The sequence below is a fragment of the Micromys minutus genome (genome assembly GCF_963924665.1).
Source record: "Micromys minutus genome assembly, chromosome: 21".
In the NCBI taxonomy this organism is placed as follows: Eukaryota; Metazoa; Chordata; class Mammalia; order Rodentia; family Muridae; genus Micromys; species Micromys minutus.
Window position 1 is genome coordinate 6,321,479 of NC_137956.1, and position 22,004 is coordinate 6,343,482.

Genomic DNA, 22,004 nt, shown 5'->3' on the forward strand with positions numbered 1-22,004 from the left:
TTTGCCTTTAAGAGAATGCTCACCCACCCATCCAGTCCTACCTCACCCTTCTAGAATCCCCCTTCTCTGGGGCATCAAGCCTCCACAGGACCAAGCACATCCCCTCACACTGATGCCAGATAAGGGAGTCCTCTGCTTCATATGTAACGAGAGTACAGACTGGCCGATTTGTGCCCTTTCATTGGTGGCTTAGTCCCTGGGAGCTCTGACAGGTTCAGTTTGTGGATACTGTTGTTCTTCCTATACGGTTGCCATTCTCTTCAGCTCCTTCAGTTCTTCCCCTAACTCTTCCATTGGGGTCCCCAAACTCAGTCCAGGTTGGCTATATCTATATCTGTGCTAGTCAGGTACTGACAGAGCCTCTCAGAGGACAGCCATGCCAGGCTCCTGTCTGCAAGCACATCTTGGCATCAGCAATAGTGTCAGGATTTGGTGCCTGCAGATGGGATGGATCCCAAGTTGGGGCAGCCTCTGGATGGCCTTTCTTTCAGTCTTCACTTTTTTTTTTTTTATGTCCCTGAATTTCCTTTAGACAGGAACAACTCTGGGTTGAAAATTTTGAGGTGGGTAGGTACCCCCAGCCCTCCACTAGGGGCCATGTCTGTCTACTGGAGGTAGTCTCTTCAAGTTCTATCTCCCTACTATTGGGTATTTCAGCTAATGTCAAGGTATTGCAGATGATATAATAGTATATGTAAGCGACCCCAAAAATTACACCTGATCAACAACTTTAGCAAAGTGGCTGGATATAAAATTAACTCAAAGAAATCAGTACCTTTCCTCTACACAAAGGATAAACATGCTGAGAAAGAAATTAGGGAAACAACACTTCACAATAGTCGCAAATAATATAAAATATCTTGGTATAACTCTAACCAAACAAGTGAAAGTTTTGGCCAAAACTTCAAGTCCCTAAAGAAAAAAATTGAAGAAGACCCAGAAGATGGAAAAACTACCATGCTCATGAATTGGCAAGACTAATTAGTAAAAATAGCCATCTTACCAAAAGCAATCTACAGTTTCAATGCAATGCAATCCCTATCAAAATTCCAACTCAGTTCTTCACAGAGATAGAAAGAGCAATTTGAAAATTCATTTGGAATAACAAAAAACCCAGGATAGTAAAAACAATTCTCAACAATAAAAACAACTTCTAGAGGAAATCACCATCTCTGATGTCAAACTGTACTACAGAGCAAAAGTGATAAAAACTGTGTGGTATTGGTACAGACACAAACAAGTCCATCAGTGGAATAGAATTGAAGACTCAGAAATAAATCCACACACTTATGGTCACTTGATCTTTGACAAAGAAGCCAAAACCATACAGTGGAAAAAAGAAAGCAGTGGTGCTAGTCTAACTGAAGATCTGCATGTAGAAGAATGCAAATCAATCCATTTTTATCTCCTTGTACAAAGCTCAAGTCCAAGTAGATCAAGGGCCTTCACATAAAACCAGATAATCTGAATCTAATAGAAGAGAAATGGAAAAATGGCCTTGAACACATTGGCACAGGGAAAATTTCCTGAACAGAACACCAATGACTCAGACTCTGAGATCAACAATTGACAAATGGGATCTCATGAAACTGAAAAGCTTTGTTAAGGCAAAGGAGATTGTTAATAGAACAAAATGGCAACCTACAAATTGAGTAAAGATCTTTACTAACCCTTCGTCCAATAGAGAGCTAATATATAATATATGCAAGAACTCAAGAAGTTAGACTCCAGAAAACCAAATAACCCGATTTAAAAATGGAGTACAAAACTGTTTAGATTTTTCACAGCAACTCATCCATCTTATTTCCCAGCTTCTCTTTACTCTTTTTGGTTAGCTTACAGTTTACTGCAATTGTAATTTGCATGCAGTCTTAGACACCGCACAAAGCAAGCTTATAATAATTTTTGACTACTTCTTTTCCCCATCCCTTATCATCTCCCCAAGGAGAAGGACCTTTACCCTAGGCAAGCTCTAGATCTAGATAGCCATCCTGGTGATCAAGCATGTAATTATGTGCACAATAACTTAACTCTGCTTTAAATACCTTTCATTAACTTCCAACAGAGGAGTCTTTTAGGGATACTGACCATTGTATAGTTACTGCAAATAAATCCAGTGAATTTCAAAAGTAATTGATTTTAATTTGCTCTCTGCTTACTGATGACTAACACCTTTCACCTCCTCAAGGCCTAACCTAAAAGACACTATAACACAAGCCTGGGAATCAGTAGACTTGGGGGCAGCTGCACCTGCACTATACTCTGCACTGACATTCCTGAGTATCTGTGACAAACACCAGAGCCAGTGTACATAGCAATGCCATAGCTGTGTGTCATTGTTCTGTGGTAGGGGCAATATGAAAAAGGGTAGCTTACAGGTTTGTATCAGATACTTTCAGAGTTTTCTCTACAGTATCAATATATTGTTTCTTTAAAATGTTGGGGGGGGTTTCAACAGTCAATTTCTTTTAGCACATTTATCTTCCAGGTTACCTTGCAGATGTAGTATGATTGACACTTTAAAGAGAACATGTTCTTTTTAGAACAGGGTCTAAGTATGTAGCTTGGTGGTCTGGAGTTCAGTATGTATACCAGGCTGACATAGAACTACCAGCCTCCTAAGTGCTGGAAGCTACTATGCTGTGTAACTTCCATATTTTTTAATTTATTGCCATCAGTAATGCATGAGTGGTAAGACCCACTAAATTACCAGTGTGGACTAGGTTAAAAACGTTGCAGAGATTTAATTAGAAAGCTGATCATCTTAATAAATTATTTTGTATAAATGTAGAAAAAAATGATAAAATTTTGGATGCATCCCAGTTATCGAAGTGTGCGTAAAACTTTTAATTAGCAGTGTAAATATCTAATCCATAAAATATATGAATTAGATTAGGTTAGACTAAATTTCTTTGTACAAATTCCTATTTATAAATTTTTAATAAAAACTTTTATATTAAGGACTTGAAAAAATGAAATAATACTTTTTATAAAGCACAGAGTAATGTAAGATCTGGTCAGTTATCCTGACTGCTTACACCAATCTTCTCTACTGGGTTTTCGATTTTTTTTTTTTTTGCAGAAATATTTAATTTTACATTGTGTAATTATATTACAAATAACATGACAAAGAAAAAAAGCCTGAATTCCATGTATTTTGAATGACCTTTTTAGTCATATTAAATGTTAATTGTGGGAACTGGAGCGATGGCTCAGTGGTTAGGAGCACTTACTGCTCTTCCAGAGGTCCTAAGTTCTATTCCCAGCAGCCACATGGTGGATCACAACCATCTGTAATGGGATCTAATGCTATCTTCGGGCATCTGAAGATAGCTACAGTGTACTCACATACATAAAATAAATAATTTTTTAAAGTTTATTGTATTTCCAGTCTTTAAAACATAATTTTAAATAAATAAAAAGAAAAAGACCAAATGATCTTATGTTAAGAATGTTAGTTATTCTATAAACAGAACATCTTTGTCCTCTACCCTTTTATAACTTATATAAATATAACCTAATGCTGAGTTAGTTGTTAATCGACACCAGATTTTGCTTGATGAACCCTGCAGTTAAAGCAGGAAAATGAGAGGTAACCTAACCCTCATCTTCATTTGTAGCATGACGTATGACTTGTAGCATAGCCCTTGTTTCTAAAGCATGACTGCATATATTCTATTAATTCTCCATAAGTTAGGATCATTGACTATTTATAAGTTAACAATAAAATTATCTTTCTTTAAAAATTAAAACTACTGAAGTCTAGATAGGTCACCTCACAGCTGTCCTTATCAGGGAGGTCGTCACATGAGGTAACCCACTATTTAAAATTATGACAGTTTCTGTGTGTAACAGGAGGTTGAGCTATACAAACTAAATTCATCTCTAAATCTACGCTTTTATGAAACTAAAGGAATACAAGGGGAAGGAGTGACTCTGGACCTTCGAGACTTCTCATTGCCCTGTTGTCAGCCTTACCAGAGAAATACAGATGATCTCTAAGGTCTCTTTTAGTTTACATGCCACGTTTGGAAGTTTTGTCTTGTCTTAACAGGCTTATTTCACTTTATTTGTCTTGTATAAAAATCCTTATGTGGTAGCCACAGCTGGAGCCTGGATCCTCTGAACAGAGACTCGAGTGTGGATTTTGACAAGATGGTCCATGAATTCCTGATAAGGAGACTTGGAGAATACAGTTTCTTTCTAGAGGTTACTGGTCTTAGAGATGGCATCAAAGTTGCCCAGGGTGACAGTGCAGCCTCGGGCTGAAGTGTAGCAGTCATCTATACCAGCCATCATCAGAAGCTTCTTGGGCACAGGAGCAGAGACAATGACAGTGTTTCTGGGGTAGGGATGAGCCGCACCAGCACAGAGCCACAATGGCCTGTCACTTCTCATGGAACAGTATGAGGCTTGCTAATCTTGTTTCTCCAGTAGCCTCTCTGCACAGGGACAGAGCTTCGCCAAGATCATGGCCCCTTGGATGGTAGTGGTTACCTCCTTGGCACTTAACACCAAGACCAACGTGGCCATTGTAGTCCCCAATATTAACAAAAGCCTTGAACCTAGGTCCTCTAGCCAGCCCAAGTCTGCTTCTGCACTGGCAGCCATCTTTAGAACCTCATCCTGTAGGAATGTGCTCAGGAAAAAGCCAATAATCTCAGATTCCTTAATGGTCAGAGAGAACAGGTAGATCTCCAAAGACTTGATCTTTAGGTCCTTATCCAGGTGAGCCAGCTTGGTGACAGGGATCTACTCTTGAGCTTTACATCCACAAGCCCAGACCATGACCCCTGCCCCTAGAAATCTCCAAGAAGCCCCAAGACCTCTAATCCTGGGCCTCTTAATGGGGGAAAAGAGGAGGAAGAGGAGACTGTTTTAAAGTTCTAAACTATCTCATGTGATTAACTGTGGTGTCTAACATTAATGATGTAAGATTGGAAATTAGCTCTTCTCTGTGTGTATACCTGTATGTATGTACAAATTATAGTCCTGCAAGATGAACTTACATGTACTCATTTAGAACCTACAGTTTAACTGAGCTCGAAATTTTTTAGCAACATAGTGTCTATGTACAAATTTCATAGAAATTTTCCAGATGCCGTTGAAAACAATCTTGTAAACCCTTAGAGTAAGTCAAGCAAATTTAATCTGAATTTATCATGCAGCTCTCCAGAATGCGGGTTTATAAAATGTCCTGAATTCTGGGTTATCCATTGCTTCACTTTACCAAAAGTATATTGTACTGACACCATGCTGTGTAATGTTGAATTCTGTCACTGTTTGAATTGGTCTCTCCTTCTTTTGCAGGAGCTATTGTGACAATCTTGGCTACCATCCATTAAGTGCTGCTGACTTTGGAAAAATCATGAAAAACGTCTTTCCAAACATGAAGGCACGACGTTTGGGCACTAGAGGCAAATCTAAATATCCTTTATCAGAATACTGTCAGGAATCTCTTTTGGTCCATCTGCTAATGTAGTTTATCTGGTCACTACATTACAAATAAGTGTAAATCAACAAACAAACAACTCAAAATCATTAGTAGAATAGCTACAAGTGTTTTTCCCCCACTGTTACCAAACTACATAAGAAATAGTGGTTTATAAGTTAAGATTCTGATAGATTTTATCTTTTTTCATTTCAATTTTTGTGTTTTATTTATTTTTTATTTATCTTTATGCATGTGATCCTGTACACCTGTATGTGTACCACATATGTGTACATGTGCCTCAGAGACCAGGAGGTGTTGGATTCTCTGGACCTAGTTATGGGTGGCTGTGAGCCTCAGTGTGGTTGCCGGGAACCAAGTCCAGGCTCTCTGTAAGAGCTGCAATGACTTTTAAACAGTGGGCCATCTTTCCAGCCCTTTTATTGCCTTGTTATTACCCATCACCTTTGCTTTAACAATAAAAAGTAAGAAATGATGTATTTAGCAACTATGAATTATCAGGAAAAGTGGAGAAAGATGTTAGCTTATATTTTTTCCCCTCCTGTAATTCAGAAACATGGGACTTTCCCTGGTTAAAAAACAATTAGAATGTCAATAATACACTTAAAAAATTGTTCTTGTGGGCTAGAGAGATGGCTCAGCGGTTAAGAGCACTGACTGCTCTTCCAAAGATCCTGAGTTCAATTCCCAGCAACCACATGGTGGCTCACAACCATCTGTAATAAGATCTGATACCCTCTTCTGGTGTGTCTGAAGACAGCTACAGTGTACTTATATATAATAAATAAATAAAACTTAAAATATGTATATTTTTAAAAAATTGTTCTTGTAATGAAAGACTAATACTAACTTTTTTCTTCTGCAAACATTAAAGCAGGACATGGAAAAACCCTTTTTGTGTCAGAGAAATAATATATAAGCAACTAGAAATAAAGGGATGAAATTAGGAATTTATTACAGATCGACCCAAGTGCCTGCCACAGTCTGGCCCATAGTGGCTGGAAGAAAGACACCCAAACACCTGCCCTGACCACAATGGCCTGGGATAGACAGAAGAAAGACCCACTATGTGCCACTGATACCACTACAGTAGCAGAATATGTGATGGAGAGATGGAAGAGAAAGCAAGGCCAGGGGGTTCATACATTGTGGGGAAAGTAGAACTAGAGACTTGAAGGTGGTAAGGAATAGGCAGATGTGTGGAGGCCATGGTGCAGTCCTTACCTGGGCTGCCACCTAGAGCCAGGGTCCTGCTGTAGCTGGGTCTATGTTGAAATCTGGTCTAAGTTACCACTACAGCAGATGTCCATAGTCTGCATTGAAACTGGGGCAGTGAGACATGCTGATTGGAGTGCCCTGTGCTCCTGCGGGAAGGGATCATGTCTGGGTCTGTGTTGATGTCCCAAGCCAGTGTTACCACCAAAGCCCGTGCAGGTATCCCTGATTTAGACTGCTACTTAAGCCACTGTGCTAAGCTGGCCCCACCCCTCACCAGCAGCCTCTAGACTGGGCAGCACAGAGAGCTGACCCTGAGGACATGAGAGTGGGAGAGATGACCCTGCCTCTTGCAGGCTGTGGCAGTGAGTGATCTAGCTAGGGCAGTGCTGGAAAGCACTGGAGAAACTGGTAGGCTGACTAACTCAGCTACCTTCCAGGCCCAGATCTACAGCTTTGAGTCGGCTCACCCCAACATCTACTTCATCTGTAATCCACTGGGGTCCATGAAAGAGTGGGTCCTGCAGATCCAAAGCTGCAGGATCTCAGTGACACAGGGTATCTGAAAGGAGTCCCATTGAGGATCCAGTATTGATGTAGCAGGAGCCAGAGGCCTCAAACCCGACCAATGATTCGTTGCAGTGAACATTTGCAAGGAAAGATGTGTAGACAAAAGGACATATAGTATGGAACATTTTGTGACACACTACAGCTCCCACAAGATTTTTTTTTCTAGTTTTCTCTTCAGGAGAGGTTGCAGGGCTGAAGGGTAGATACAAAGGGACTGGGAGATGAGTGGATTGGAGTATGTGATGTTAAATTCACAAAGAATTAATAAAACGTTAAAAAAGAGAACTTACTAAAGGTTTCGCTGCTCCTGGAAGATTGTAAAATAAAGACTATCTTTTATTTAAAATGCATCCATTTCCCTGCTTAGCTCGTGGCCTTTTTGAAGCCTTAAGTTAGCTACTTTGGCAGTGAGAGAAGGGGTAGTAAGGAGGGAGGCACAGGTGCACCGCTCTACCCTTGTTTCCTGAATACAGACAGACCAGGACTTGATGTGTCTTTGGCATGTTATGAGTGATAATCCTGCATGTTTCAGTGGAAAACGAATATAAAGGTTAAAGCCCTTGTGAAACTCTTTTAAGAGTTGTTTTTGTCCCTGTGCCCCAACTCAAGTTTCCTATCCCTTTGCCAGGATTCCATCTGCCGAGTCCTTCCCTCTGACCTGCTTGTTACTGGTGGCTGGCACTGCATAGTGGGAACATTTGTTCATAATGTTACAACAGATGAAAACCTTTCATTTAAGACAGCTATACTGAACATTCTATAAGACATTTCTACTTTTGAAAGCGTTGAAGTATTCTGAGTTTCTGCTAGTACATTATGTATGTTTTTATTGACAAATTCCCACTTGTATGTTATCTCCTGTGATTTTATTCTCATTTTATGAACAGTTCCTTCTCAAGTGCTATCTATATACGCAGCTCACTTAAAGTGGTTTCAACCTTAACTGTTTATCACATATTGCTACAGTGGACTAAGGAAAAAAGCTTTCGTTCATATGCCAACACTGCCCAACCTGGACTTCCATAAAACTGGAGATGGGGTAAGAGTCCTACTATTTCTTTTTAATAAAGAGAAATGTGCCTTTAGTTGAATGCATTCTGTACAATATGTTGGTTAAAATTGGGAACTGAAAACTGTTCCTTCCACAAATAAAAAAGAAGAAAGGGGGGAAACGCCCACAATGGCCAAAAAAATGTTAGTGAAAATTTACCTGTATCACCATGAAATTCAGGAGAATAAAGACCTAAGATTACTAATTTGTAGGCATGTCTATAATATATGTTGACGCCTGTGTACATAAGGGAAATTTTTAGAATAGCTATAGTTTGGCCTCTCTGGAAAAGAAACAGGCAATGTAGTTTTTATTGATACTAGAGAAAGCTTTAGAAGTACCAAAAACATCTATTTGTGTATAGTTGCTGTCTTTTGGTTTTCTTTTTGAGAAAGCTGCTCTCTATATGGGCCTGTATGTCCTGAAAGTCACTATGTTGACCACAGTGGCCTTAAAGAGATCCACCTGCCTCTGCTTCCCAAGTACTGGGATTAAAGGTGTGGGACATTGCACCTTGATTTAGCTGCCATGCAAAGTGCTGTATCCACCCTATTCTCAACTGTCTGTTCTTTATAGACTCACTCTCATGTGCAAAGCTGTTACATGTCTGCCAACAGCTCCCTCGTGTTGTTTTGATCCAAGAGATGAATTTTGCGTCTCCCAATAAGAATATATATCTTCAATATACTTCATCTTAATTTCTCTGAACATTAGAAGTAGTAGTAGTAGTATTTTATAAAGTTAACTTTTCCTCTTTCCTTTGTATAGTTGGAAGGAGTTGAACCATCTGGGCAGCTTCAAAATATTGATGAGGAAGTTATCTCTTCTGCTTGCCGTCTTGTGTGTGAGTGGGCCCAGAAAGTGTTAAGCCAGCCATTTGACACAGTCTTGGAATTAGCCCACTTCCTTGTAAAGAGTCATTATATAGGCACCAAGTCAATGGCAGCTCTGACTGTGATGGCAGCAGCACCGGCAGGTATGGAAACTGCTATATAACATTGCTACAGTTAGAGCTGGTAGCAGAAGGAGAGCTTGGGGGCCAGTAAGATGGCACAGTAGGTAAGAGCACTTAAATAAATAACAAATAAACTTTATGAAGTGGTACTATAAAAAGAGGTTTGTTGGGCTGGAGAGATGGCTCAGTGGTTAAGAGCACTGACTGCTTTTCCAAAGGTCCTGAGTTCAATTCCCAGCAACCACATGGTGGCTCACAACCATCTGTAATGGGATCTGACACCCTCTTCTGGTGTGTCTGAAGACAATAGTGTACTTATAAGTATAAATATATATATATATAAGTATATATATTTAAAAAAAAGAGTTTTGTTTTTTGTTGGTTGGTTGGTTGGTTGGTTCAATGGTTTTGAGATGGGGTCCCTTTATTACTAGAGCCCAAGCTGTCCTGAGACTAAACACAGAATCCTCCTGTCTCTAAGGTATTTACTACCACACCTGGCTGTAAGAGAGTTCCTTTAATGGCAGTTTAAGTGATAATTGTAATTCAAAGAAAAGTTTTTAAAAGTGACAACTTTAGCAGTTAACATTATTATTGGAATATTTGATGCATTCCTAAATGAATAGCTGTGTGTAAGGTATCAATTCTAATGGAAAATTTTAAATGCTTTATATTTCACTTATACCTGCCAGATTATAGAGTGAATAAATTATATTACCTTAGAAAATTATTTCTGTAAAGAGTGTTAACATGAAACTTGTTCTCCAAGATAAGTCTTCCAAGTTAAATATAAATATTTTTAAATCTGTAGTACATTTATCCTGAAGAGAATTGCTGTTTGTGTTGTGTATGAGTGTATATAATCTCTCCTTTTCATTTTATGGCCAATTGAGAACCAGTATCAGCAAAACAGCCTCTTACAGTTGCTAGTCAGAACTTTTCCTTCTTGAATATAAACTGTATGACCAAACCTGACTTTTCACTTAGACACAAGCTTGGTATTGCCTAGTAATGCCAATGTGTGTACTAAGTAGCTCACATATATGTTAGCTTCCTTAATTCCCTCAGCAGGCCTATGAAATAGGTGATGTTCATTCTAGGAAACAGGTTCTGGGAAGTAAAATAGTTTATCCTTGGCCAGAAAAGAATGCAATTGGGGCTGGAGAGATGACTCAGCGGTTAAGAGTACTGACTGCTCTTCCAGAGGTCCTGAGTTCAATTCCCAGCAACCACATGGTGGCTCACAACCATCTGTAATGGGACCTGATGCCCTCTTCTGGTGTCTGAAGGCAGTGACAATCACATAAAATAAATAAAGCTTTTTTTAAAAAAAAGAATGCAACTAGGATTTGAATCCTGTTTGCCTGTCTCCAAAGACCAAGTCACCTCAGTTATTCATACTGCCTTCTTATCTTCTGACAAAGTAAGACTTTGAAGGGTGTGGAGGCTTCAGAACACTCTGTAATCTCTCTTTACTGTCCTCACTGACAGTTGGAAGAGTACCTCTGTGGATGGAGGCTTCGATTTGTTTGTTTGTTTGTTTGAACTCCTGTCCTAGGGAATCCAAAGACCTCTTCTGACCTGTGCAAGCACCAAACATGCACATAGTGCACATATAAACATATATGAAGGCAAAATATTTATACACATAAAATAATAAATAAATCTTTAAAAGTACTAAAAATTACATGTGTAAACAGGTGATTTCAATTTTTAGAAGCAATATATGAGAACACAAAACTTTGTCCCAAGTATATCATCACCGAAAACACTTTTAATCTTAAACTTTTGTTCTCAACTGTTAATAAATTTTTAAAAGAATATTCATGATAAATTAATCTTCATCCTTTGAATGCAAATTTTTTTATATAAATACAGTGTCTATCTTGAGGACAGGTTGTGTTACAAATGTCCTTTTTGTAAGTCAGCTGCTTGGAAATTATTCCTGTCCAGAAACCCTGGCAGGAGGACAAGACAGAAAGCTGTGAGCCACTGGCAGAGGCTTTGCTGGATGGAGATAAAGCTGAGACCAGAGCCAAAGGAAGCAGCGTGGCTGAGTTCAAAGAGAAAAACAATAATTACAGGATTGAATAGAAAAGGAGAGGATCAAAAAATGAAGAATTACTGGCCAGAGTTTGCAGAAGAGAATTCCTGTGTCTTTCTCTTCTTCTACCCTACTCCCCAACCCACACCAAACTGTGGCTGTTAACTAGAGTGATGAGGAGCGGAGCCTGACTAGGGACAGAGGGTGCAAGCACAGGCTCTCCTGCTCCTCCACGGCAATGGACTTCCTAAGTACAAAATAAGCATCATAAAAAATATCTAGTTTTCTTAAAATTTATCGTCTTGCTTTTTCTTTCTTTTTCTACTCTTACTACTCTTAGAAAGTTTTCTCAGTGACACTTTTCAAAATGCCTTAACCTTAGTCTTACTAAGAAATTCTGCTTCTTAATTTCTCTAGGTCACACTGGAATAATCATAAAGTAACAATTAAAATAATGATTCATATTTTTGTGAATTTCTGGTAAGATTAAAAACTTGTTTTCCCCACATAAATTAGGCCGTGGAATGGTTGTAGCAAATATGTATTAGGTTTTTCTTATGGGTTAATATTAAAAGTAGGAAAATTTGTTAATTTCATTCTAATTACAGAAAGGGGTAGGAAAATTTGTTGGCACCTAATACAGTGTAAAAATGCTCTATTGACATGTATTTTTCTTAGTGTCCCCGCATTTATAATACAGATAATCTTTTATAATTGTCTGCCATTGTTAACTGAAATTGGCCTGGTTAAACCATATTTTAAGGTGTCAAACTTGCTGACAGATGTTTAAGTGGAGGTCTGGCACTTTGCTTTGTAAGTAGGTTGTGAGCTAGAATGTGCTGGCCTAGTCATCTTGTCCAGTAGATGGCTGCATATGCAAGGAGACTGAGTGCGGCCTTCCACAAAAGACGGTGTTTATTTTAGCTTTCCTTTGTGCTTATTTTCAGGACTTAAAGGAATCCCCCAGCCTTCTGCTTTTATACCTACAGCTGAAAGTAATTCCTTTCAACCTCAAGTAAAGACTTTGCCATCTCCAATTGATGCTAAGCAGCAGTTGCAACGGAAAATTCAAAAAAAGCAGCAGGAACAGAAACTGCAATCCCCATTGCCAGGAGAATCCTCAGCAAAAAAAACGGAAGGCACTACAGCCAATGGAGTGACTAATCTACCCAATGGGAACCCTGCGATCCTTTCTCCCCAGCCCATTGGAATCGTGGTGGCAGCTGTCCCTAGTCCCATTCCGGTAATATTATCACTAGAGTTTGGCCTTGCTGAATTGGTAGGAAGTCATTTATTTTATTAAAAATGGCAAGTGAGAAGACGGCAAGGGTTATAAGCTGGTCTTATGACCAGACTACCCTTGGTCATTCATCTTGCATTCCAAAAGTTTATTGCATTAACAAAACTCTAAACTTAACAAAAGTAAAGATACAAAGGATGAAGATTTGTAAAGTGTGCATATAGCCAATCAGAACTTCAATCAGAATAAATTCATTAAAAAGTTTTTTTTTTATTCCTAGCTGAGTCAAGAAACTTTTAGGAGCCTAAATGTTTTTCTTAATATTGAACTAGATCAAATTATAATATAGTATTAATGACTCTATACTCTGATATGGGCCAGCTTCTTTGGTTAGCTGGATAGATGTAGGAGTAGAATCTTGTTCAGGTCACTACCATACAGCTAACAGTATAGTGAAGGGGCTTTTCAAATGCAAGTACATCCTACTAAGGTGATGATCTGACATTATTATTGGTATTATTAAGGAAATGCTTTCTCTTATTTGTCTTGTCATCAGTATCTTCATCATTGCTATTCCATTAAAATTTTCAATGTCTGATGGCTATACTATTCACCTAAGAGAATAATGCCTTAGTTTTGTCTAGGTCCTCCTTATCCACAGTAGCTAGTTCCTAATGTTCAGGGCAAACCCTGACTCCCCAGAAGTGTATTCTTAGAAAAGATTCCACTAGATAAGAGTTTACCTTCTTCATGATTGTATCTCTGCTCTCTATAATCTCTTCAGCCCACTCATTAGACAGGTATTTGTCATAGGTATGAAGTATTTTGTCTTGTTAACTGGGAAGTAAACCTAATATTTTCCCTATGTGTTACTGTATTTCATAAGTATATTGCTTTATGTTTATATTTGTTAAAATAGTTGAAGGTCTGCTTATATACAAAATGATCCAAAAGAATTCTCTTCTAACATCAAAATGATTTTTTTTCTTTTTAATTAATACTCAGCAAATCCTTTAATACTACACAGATTGTATCCTAGACTTATAAAATGGACTTGTAATTTTTTACCTTTTTGCAGGTCCAGAGAACAAGGCAGTTAGTGACTTCACCAAGTCCGATGAATTCTTCTGATGGCAAGGTTCTTCCCCTCAACGTGCAGGTGGTCACTCAGCACATGCAGTCTGTGAAACAGACACCAAAGACTCCTCAGAACGTTCCAGCCAGTCCTGGTGGGGATCGTTCCGCCCGGCACCGCTACCCTCAGATCTTACCCAAGCCAGCAAACACCAGTGCGCTCACCATCCGCTCTCCTACAACTGTGCTCTTTACTAGCAGTCCTATCAAAACTGCTGTTGTACCTGCATCACACATGAGTTCTCTAAATGTGGTGAAAATGACAACAATATCCCTCACTCCCAGTAACAGTAATGGGCCTCTTAAACCTTCTGCCTCAGTCAGCAGTGCTACTGGAACAACAGAGGAATCAAGGAGCATTCCTCAGATCAAGAATGGTTCTGTTGTTTCTCTTCAGTCTCCTGGGTCCAGGGCCAGCAGCACTGGGGGAACTTCTGCTGTGGAAGTCAAAATGGAACCAGAAGGTTCATCAGATGAGCATCCTCTACAGTGCCAAGAGAACTCTGAAGGGACTAAAGCTCCCCTGACAACATGTAGTGCCCTTTGGGGGCAGAAAAGTAATACAGATGGAACAGTATCAAAACCTTCTAATGAAGGAGTCACTGAAGTGAAAACAGCTAAGGTCTGTGACCAGAGGACCAAATGTAAAAGCCGCTGTACTGAAATTCTGCCAGGCATCTCCGCAGGCAATAATCAAAGCACTGTTACTCTCTCGGTTGCTACTCAAAACTTACCTTTCACCAGCACCAGCTCACCATCTAATGGTGACTCAGTAAATAAAGACCCTAAATTATGCACTAAAAGTCCAAGAAAACGACTGTCTGCTACACTGCAAGAGTCTCAGGTGCCTCCTGTTAAGAAACCAATTGTGGAACAACTTTCTGCAGTTACTAGAGAAGGTCAGAAACCAGGCACTGTTAAAAAGGACCAAAAGGTTCCACATTCAGGGAAAACAGAAAGTTCAACAGCAGGTGCTCAGCTTTCTAACACAGTGTCAGTCAGTGTCAGTTCACACATTATAGAGGATCAGCCCTTGAACCCTACTCTTGTTGCCAGTGAATCAGTTCTGGAGCAGCAGACAACACCATCGCCGTCTCCAGATGTAAAAGTAAAGCTTGAAGGGAGTGTCTTTCTCTTGGACCGTGAGTCAAAATCAGATGGCAGCTTTAATGGTAACGAATGGCAGCAAGTTACTAAGGATTCTGACTTCATAGCTGCCAGCTGTGAGCAACAGCAAGATATTAGTGTTATGACAATTCCTGAGCATCCTGACATCCATGATTTAGAGAAATCTGTTTGGGAATTAGAAGGGATGCCACAGGACACATACGGCCAGCAACTACATAGCCAGATAACAGAATCGTCTCTGAACGAAATACAAGCACAGTCTTCAGATCAGTTACCACTGCAGTCCGAACTGAAAGAGTTCGAGTCTTCTGTTTCGCAGACAAATGAGAGCTACTTTCCTTTTGATGATGAACTTACACAAGATAGCATTGTGGAAGAGTTGGTGCTTATGGAACAACAGATGTCAATGAATAATTCACATTCGTATGGTAACTGCTTGGGAATGACCCTTCAGAATCAGTCAGTAACTCCAGGAGCTCCAATGTCCTCCCATGCTTCCAGCACTCACTTCTATCATCCAATCCATAGCAATGGCACTCCAATTCACACACCTACACCCACACCCACTCCTACACCAACTCCAACCCCAACTCCAACCCCAACATCCGAAATGATTGCTGGGTCTCAGAGTCTGTCACGGGAGAGCCCTTGTTCCAGGCTTGCCCAGACAACACCTGTGGATAGTGCTTTAGGAAGTAGCCGACACACACCTATTGGTACTCCTCATTCCAACTGCAGCAGTAGTGTCCCTCCAAGCCCTGTTGAATGCAGGAATCCATTTGCTTTCACCCCAATAAGCTCCAGTATGGCATATCATGATGCCAGCATTGTCTCAAGCAGTCCTGTAAAACCAATGCAAAGACCCATGGCCACTCACCCTGATAAAACCAAACTTGAATGGATGAATAATGGGTATGGTGGGGTTGGTAACTCCTCAGTTTCTGGTCATGGCATTCTCCCAAGCTATCAGGAACTAGTAGAAGATCGTTTCAGGAAACCTCATGCTTTTGCTGTGCCAGGACAGTCTTATCAGTCTCAGTCCAGACACCACGACACTCATTTTGGTCGTTTGACACCCGTCTCTCCTGTGCAGCATCAAGGTGCCACTGCAAATACCAACAAACAAGAAGGGTTTGCAGTCCCTGCTCCTCTTGATAATAAAGGAACTAATTCATCTGCCAGCAGCAATTTCAGGTGCCGGAGTGTGAGCCCTGCTGTCCATCGCCAACGGAATCTTAGTGGAAGCACCCTCTATCCTGTGTCTAATATCCCACGGTCTAATGTAACCCCCTTTGGAAGTCCAGTGACCCCAGAAGTTCATGTTTTCACAAATGTTCACACAGATGCATGTGCCAACAACATAGCTCAAAGAAGTCAGTCAGTTCCATTGACAGTCATGATGCAGACAGCCTTCCCAAACACTCTGCAAAAGCAAACAAACAGTAAAACAATCACTAATGTTTTGTTGAGTAAACTCGATTCTGACAATGATGATGCAGTGAGAGGTTTGGGAATGAACAACGTGCCCTCCAATTACACAGCCCGGATGAATCTCACTCAGATTTTGGAAACTTCCCCTGTTTTTCCTAGTGCCAATTCACAAAATATGATCGATTCCAGCACTTCTGTTTATGAATTCCAAACACCATCTTACCTCACCAAAAGTAATAGCACCGATCAGATCAGTTTTTCTCCTGAAGATAATCAAGCACAATCTGAAATTGGAGAACAGCAGTTAGATTTCAGTAGCACTGTTAAAGACCTGTTGAGTGGAGACAACCTGCAAACCAGCCAGCAACTGGGAGGTCAGGTAGCATCTGATCTCACCAACACTGCATCTGATTTCCCTAGTGACATCAGGTTGTCTTCTGACCTCTCAGGCAGCATCAATGATTTGAACACCTTAGATCCAAATCTACTGTTTGATCCAGGTCGTCAGCAGGGACAGGATGATGAAGCCACACTGGAAGAATTAAAGAATGACCCACTGTTTCAACAGATTTGCAGTGAGTCAATGAACTCTATGACTTCATCAGGTTTTGAATGGATAGAAAGCAAGGACCATCCTACTGTTGAAATGTTGGGATAAATTGTGTTTTATATAACATGTAGCACACTGTATCTAAAGACATATGTATTGTATTTGTCTTAATGGAAGTGCCTCCCGCAGCAGAAACACTATTCGTTGTGACATTTTAAAAGCGTTTGCTGCAGAAGTGGTTTCTTCTTCAGTAGGAAATGGTTAGACTTGCCTCAGTTCTGGACACGTTTCTGAAGACAGTAGGCTGTAGAGCAAGTATTAGGTTTTAAATTTTATAATGTTCCCCATTTAATCACATTTGCTAGTAAAAAATCCAGCTTTTATGAGAGCAGTCTGGGTCTTTATTTTGTATAAGTTCATGTCAACTCATCAGTTGATCTACACAGAAATTAAAATACCATCCATTTTTAGTTGTAGGCTGTTTTGTTGTTGGCATTATCTTTTAGGTATGAAATCATAGCTAAGGTAAACTGTAGGCAAGAGAGTCTTCCTTAAAACAGGGATAATATTCAGGTTATTATAGATATTTAAGCTTGAAACATAAAGCTACTGTAGGATGAGAAATCTCTGTAGGACTTCCTGGGGTTTCGGTACCATTTACTCCCACAATGAAGGGCTTATGTAGGAGAAAACAATGGAAAACAAATGTTAATTTAAGGAAAGTAAAAGCTGCACTAAAATTTTTAAGAGGAGAACTAGTAGCCATCCATTTATTTGTGACATTGCATTGGTCCAGTTTTAGAAGGTGGCTTTTAAAATGGAGCTCTCAAGCATGTGCACTCTGGCTCTCCCTCTTCCTCGCCCTGTTTTCCCCCTCTGTCTTCCCTCTTCCTCTCCTCTTCCCTCCCCTCCCTATCTCTTACACACACACACACACACACACACACACACACACACACACTAGACATTAATATTAGAAGAAATACAAGCATGCTAGAAAATTGTCTCGAATTTTATTATTTGCTTGCTGAGGTTGGAGTGTTAGAAGGAAAATAGAGGATTTTTTTTTTTTTTTTTTTTTTTTTTTTTTTTAGTTTCTTCACCACAGCTCCGTGTACATACTGAAATTCTAGTGAAGAATTATTTTTATGCTTTCACATGGTATTCTTTAGTAATCAGCTTTGCTCCTCCTCATTTTGCTAACAAACTCCTTCGATTCTCTGAATATAGTAATGCAGTTTTATCGTGGATCAAAACACCAAGTAGGAAAGAGATAACATTAAAAGCCCAGCAAAAAGCATTTCTTCACTTGAGGTCTGAAGCCTCAGATCTGTATGTCTCTGATAAAACAAAGGGGATGATAATAGTACTTGAAGAGAGGAGCATTTTATCACATGCTTAACTTATTTATTGTGATGGACACAGTTGCAGAAGAAGCAGAGCACTCAGGATTTGTTTTAAAGTGTTTCTCTGTGGCTCCCATTTTGTTTTATGAATAGTATTTATAAATTTCATGTTAACACAGAACTAGTAGGCAGCTCCATTTAAGTGAGTTTTAAGATAATTTTCAAAGAGATATTAAAGTTAACCTTAAGTTCTTAAAAGATTACATGAAAACATTCACTGTACTCTCCTGACTAGCTAAGCTTTTATTTTACCTTAATTAAAAAACAAATCAGAAAACTACAATCTGAATATTTAACAAATATGATAGAAGGGTTCATTTAATAAGGGTCCGTTGTTCAGCAGATTTGAAAATAGGGTATTAGCATATTCTAATAAATCAATGGTGCTAGAGTTGGCTCAGAGGTTTATGGATATGTCCTAGTTACTGGCATATGTGTGTGTTTGCTGTTAATTTGATTTAATAATTTGTTAGACTTTTCTTGATACTAGTTATTTCTTCACTGTACATTGAGATACAGCACTACTGCACACCAAAGTATGTAATACCCAAAGGAAATGTGTGATTCTTCTAACAGATGACGGGAGCCGTTCTCAGTGAGATACTCTGCAAAGGAGACCTGGAGGCCATTCTAATCCCTTGTTTACATTGTTAGCTTCCTACTAATATAAAAATAATGGAAATCTTCTCTTTTTTTTGATAAAAAAAAAAAAGGTATAGAGACTGGAGGATTTTTACCCCTCGCCCCATGTACAGTATTGCAGCAAACTCTTTAAATTTGGCTGAATTCGTCCAGCAAACTTTTTGGGGTTCATATTATTGCACTAAATTTGTTGAACCTGTGGTAGGCACATCTCTTAGGATAAATGCAACCAGTACAGTCCACAGATTAAAATTTTTAAATGTGTTTCATTATGAAAAGACAAAATATCATCAAAGTGACAGATGAAATTGTCTTATGTAGCAATGTGCACTGATCTCAATGAGATATTTCTATTTCTTATTCTCTTACACGAGAATATTACAGCAGGAAGAATTAAGTTTAGTTTGCTTCACCATGTTAATACATGATCACAAAATGTGCATGAGTGTTCTTGACTTATCTTGTACAGTACTAGGTAATCCTGTAACCACTTTTTTTCCCTTCTTGGCTGTATTGAAACTGGCTCTGTGTTAACCAGGTGAGCATAGTTATTCACAGGTTATTTTGCTTTTTTAATGTTTACTAATTCTGCTTAGTTGTTAAATATGTTCTTTTCTTGGGTTTTTTTTTTTTCATTGTTTTGATGTTTAAAACATCTTTGCATACTGTCTTATCAGGAGAAGACTTCATGAAGTAAGTAACCGTGCATATGGTTGCAATAAGCACTGGCTGTTGACCTGAGAAAGAAGGATCTTGTACTGCAGTGTGCTTACTACACCAGAGGTGTGTTTCCTTTAGTGCAGAGTCAGACCCTGTGCTTCGCCGTCTGTTGTCCCTGCTGAGAGACAGTAGTTGAGCATCGCACAGTAGCATTTCAGTTCTCTTTTTTTATTAAAAGTGCTCAAATTGTTTTTTAAATGTTTTCAAAAACAATTAAAAACATTTTATATTATACTGACTGGGTGTTAAGATGATTTGTGGGACATATTTTTATAGGCAAATCGCCATTTTATAAATATGTACATGATGCTGTATTTTCCTTGAACTGGTGAAGGGGGGGCATAAAATAATACAAGGCAAAATGTGCTACATCTCTGCTGATTCAAAAGAAATGACAGCTTTGCCTCTCCGTTCTCTGGAACTCTGCTGCTCACATGAAATTGTAGTAAATGGTACATGGCATAGAATTTATGTTATCAAAAAAACCATCTCTTTCTGTTGTTTCACATGATAGTCGCTTTCAGATGTGAGATCTAAGTTGCTGTATTTCAGGAGCATTGAATACAAAAATTAAAAAAAAAAGTTTAAGTCCCAGATATGTTCACAAGCACAGAAATTGTAAGCCAGGTCATAGACCATGGGTCTACAGGTAGGCAGGAGATACAGGAACTTCAGCTACTAAAAGTCTTGGAACCAGGGTCTTGGGTGGAATTTGGTCACTTTTAATACAGTATCTGAGACTACAACTTAATAGACATGTCTTCAGTCAAACAGACTACGTTCCTGTATATACAGGTCTTTACATATCTTTGACAACCGAGCTACTGCACTTTGTTTGAACCCCAAGTTTACACAGGTCACAAAGAGATTGAGAAAGAGGTAAGGGAACTACAGGAAGACTCCTTCATAAACTAAACCTACAAACCAGAACCCCAAAGCACTTTAAAAGTAAATCTACAAAACGATAAATCTCAAGACAAAAACCACTTGGGTGTTACTTTAAGTATGACAGTTTAAAAATGCCTCAAGCTGTAAGGAACATACCTGCTAGCTTAATAACAATATTAGTGTCAAAAGTAGTAGCATGCACCTGTAGTCCCAGCTTCTGGGAGGCTGAGGGAGGAAGATTTTTTTTCAGCCTAGGATGTTGAAACCAGTTTAAGCAATGCGTTGAGACTTCATCCCTAGAAAATGAAACTGTAGACAGGTTCAAGGAGTTGATGAAGTAGTTTGTTCGCAAGGGCAGGTTCTGGCTTTCTTTGTTTGCGTTGTCTCAACACTAGCTTTGGTTTCAGGGTCTCTGGCTTCTGTGTCTTAAGTCTACCCTTCACCCAAAGGAGGCTAATAAGGGCAGTTCTTAATGCCAGAGAAAAATCTTTTTCCAGTACCCTCCTCAACTCATTGGACAAGCAAAAGCCTAAAATGCCAATTTGTTAGATTCTTGGTTTGTCATTTATGGTTGGAAGAGGAGCCTGCTTTCTGGGGCATGTGTTCATCTATTTGGAGCAATTGAGATGGCTCAACACGTAAAGGTACCTACCCCTAAGTAAGTTCAGTCACCAGGACCCATGTGGTGAAAAGAATGATTTCCACAGTTGTCTCTGACCTCCACATGCACACTGTGATGAACATGTACACACCCCAAAAAAAAAGCATAATTTTAAGTTTCATAACCTAAAAATGTTAAGGACTTCATCTTTGGAAGGATACCATTAGTTGTCAAAATGAAAACAGCTGAGTAAAATCAATGGATTTTAAGAAACACCGTTCTATGATTGTGTGTGTGTGTGTGTGTGTGTGTGTGTGTACACTGTCTGCTTGTATCCACAGAGCCAAAAGAGAGTGTTTGATCTGGAGCTGGAGTTACAGGCTGCCCACCATAGTACTGGAAACTGAACTTTGACCTTGTAAGAGCAATACATGCTCTTAACTGCTGAGACATCTCTCCAGCCTTTTAAGATACAGAGTCCACCTTTGGGAAGCTCAGAGTATAATAAAGAATTAATTACAAAGTTGGATATATAACATTGTGGTGTGTAGAAAAAAAGGAAAGAGAAGGCAAAAAGGCTAGAGGTTCTTTTTTTAATATTTATTTTATGTATGTTAGTACACTGACACACTATCTTCAGACACACAAGAAGAGGGCATTACAGATCGTTGTGAGCCACCATGCTGTTGCAGGGAATTGAATTCAGGACCCTTGAAGAGGTTCCTAAGGCTTCATTTGTAACTTTACTGACTCAGCCAGGAGGTGGTGGCACACACCTTTAATCCCAGCACTCAGGAGGCAAAGACACATGGGTCTCTTGAGTTCAAGACCAACCTGGTCAACACAGGGTTACACAGAGAAACCCTGTCTTTGAAAAAAAAAAAAAAAGTTCAAACTCATAACTGGTATTCTACAAATTGCCTCAGTTCCTATTGCTGCAGTAAACCACATTTTATTATTATTAAATGTGTCTAGTA

General features: G+C 39.2%; 1 protein-coding gene across 3 annotated transcripts in view; it reads left to right on the forward strand.

Annotated features, from left to right (window-relative positions):
* The window catches only part of RFX7 (regulatory factor X7), a 66,724-nt gene extending 46,836 nt beyond the window's left edge, over positions 1–19,888 (forward strand). For all 3 annotated transcript variants that reach the window (XM_080934402.1, XM_080934403.1, XM_080934404.1), the window contains 5 exons: positions 5,311–5,427; positions 8,192–8,276; positions 9,057–9,264; positions 12,235–12,530; positions 13,606–19,888. In XM_080934402.1, coding sequence (XP_080790528.1) covers positions 5,311–5,427; positions 8,192–8,276; positions 9,057–9,264; positions 12,235–12,530; positions 13,606–16,878 — 3,979 coding nt within the window. In that variant the 3' untranslated portion in view covers positions 16,879–19,888. The remainder of the gene's footprint in view (positions 1–5,310; positions 5,428–8,191; positions 8,277–9,056; positions 9,265–12,234; positions 12,531–13,605) is intronic.
* The last annotated feature ends 2,116 nt before the right edge of the window (positions 19,889–22,004 follow it).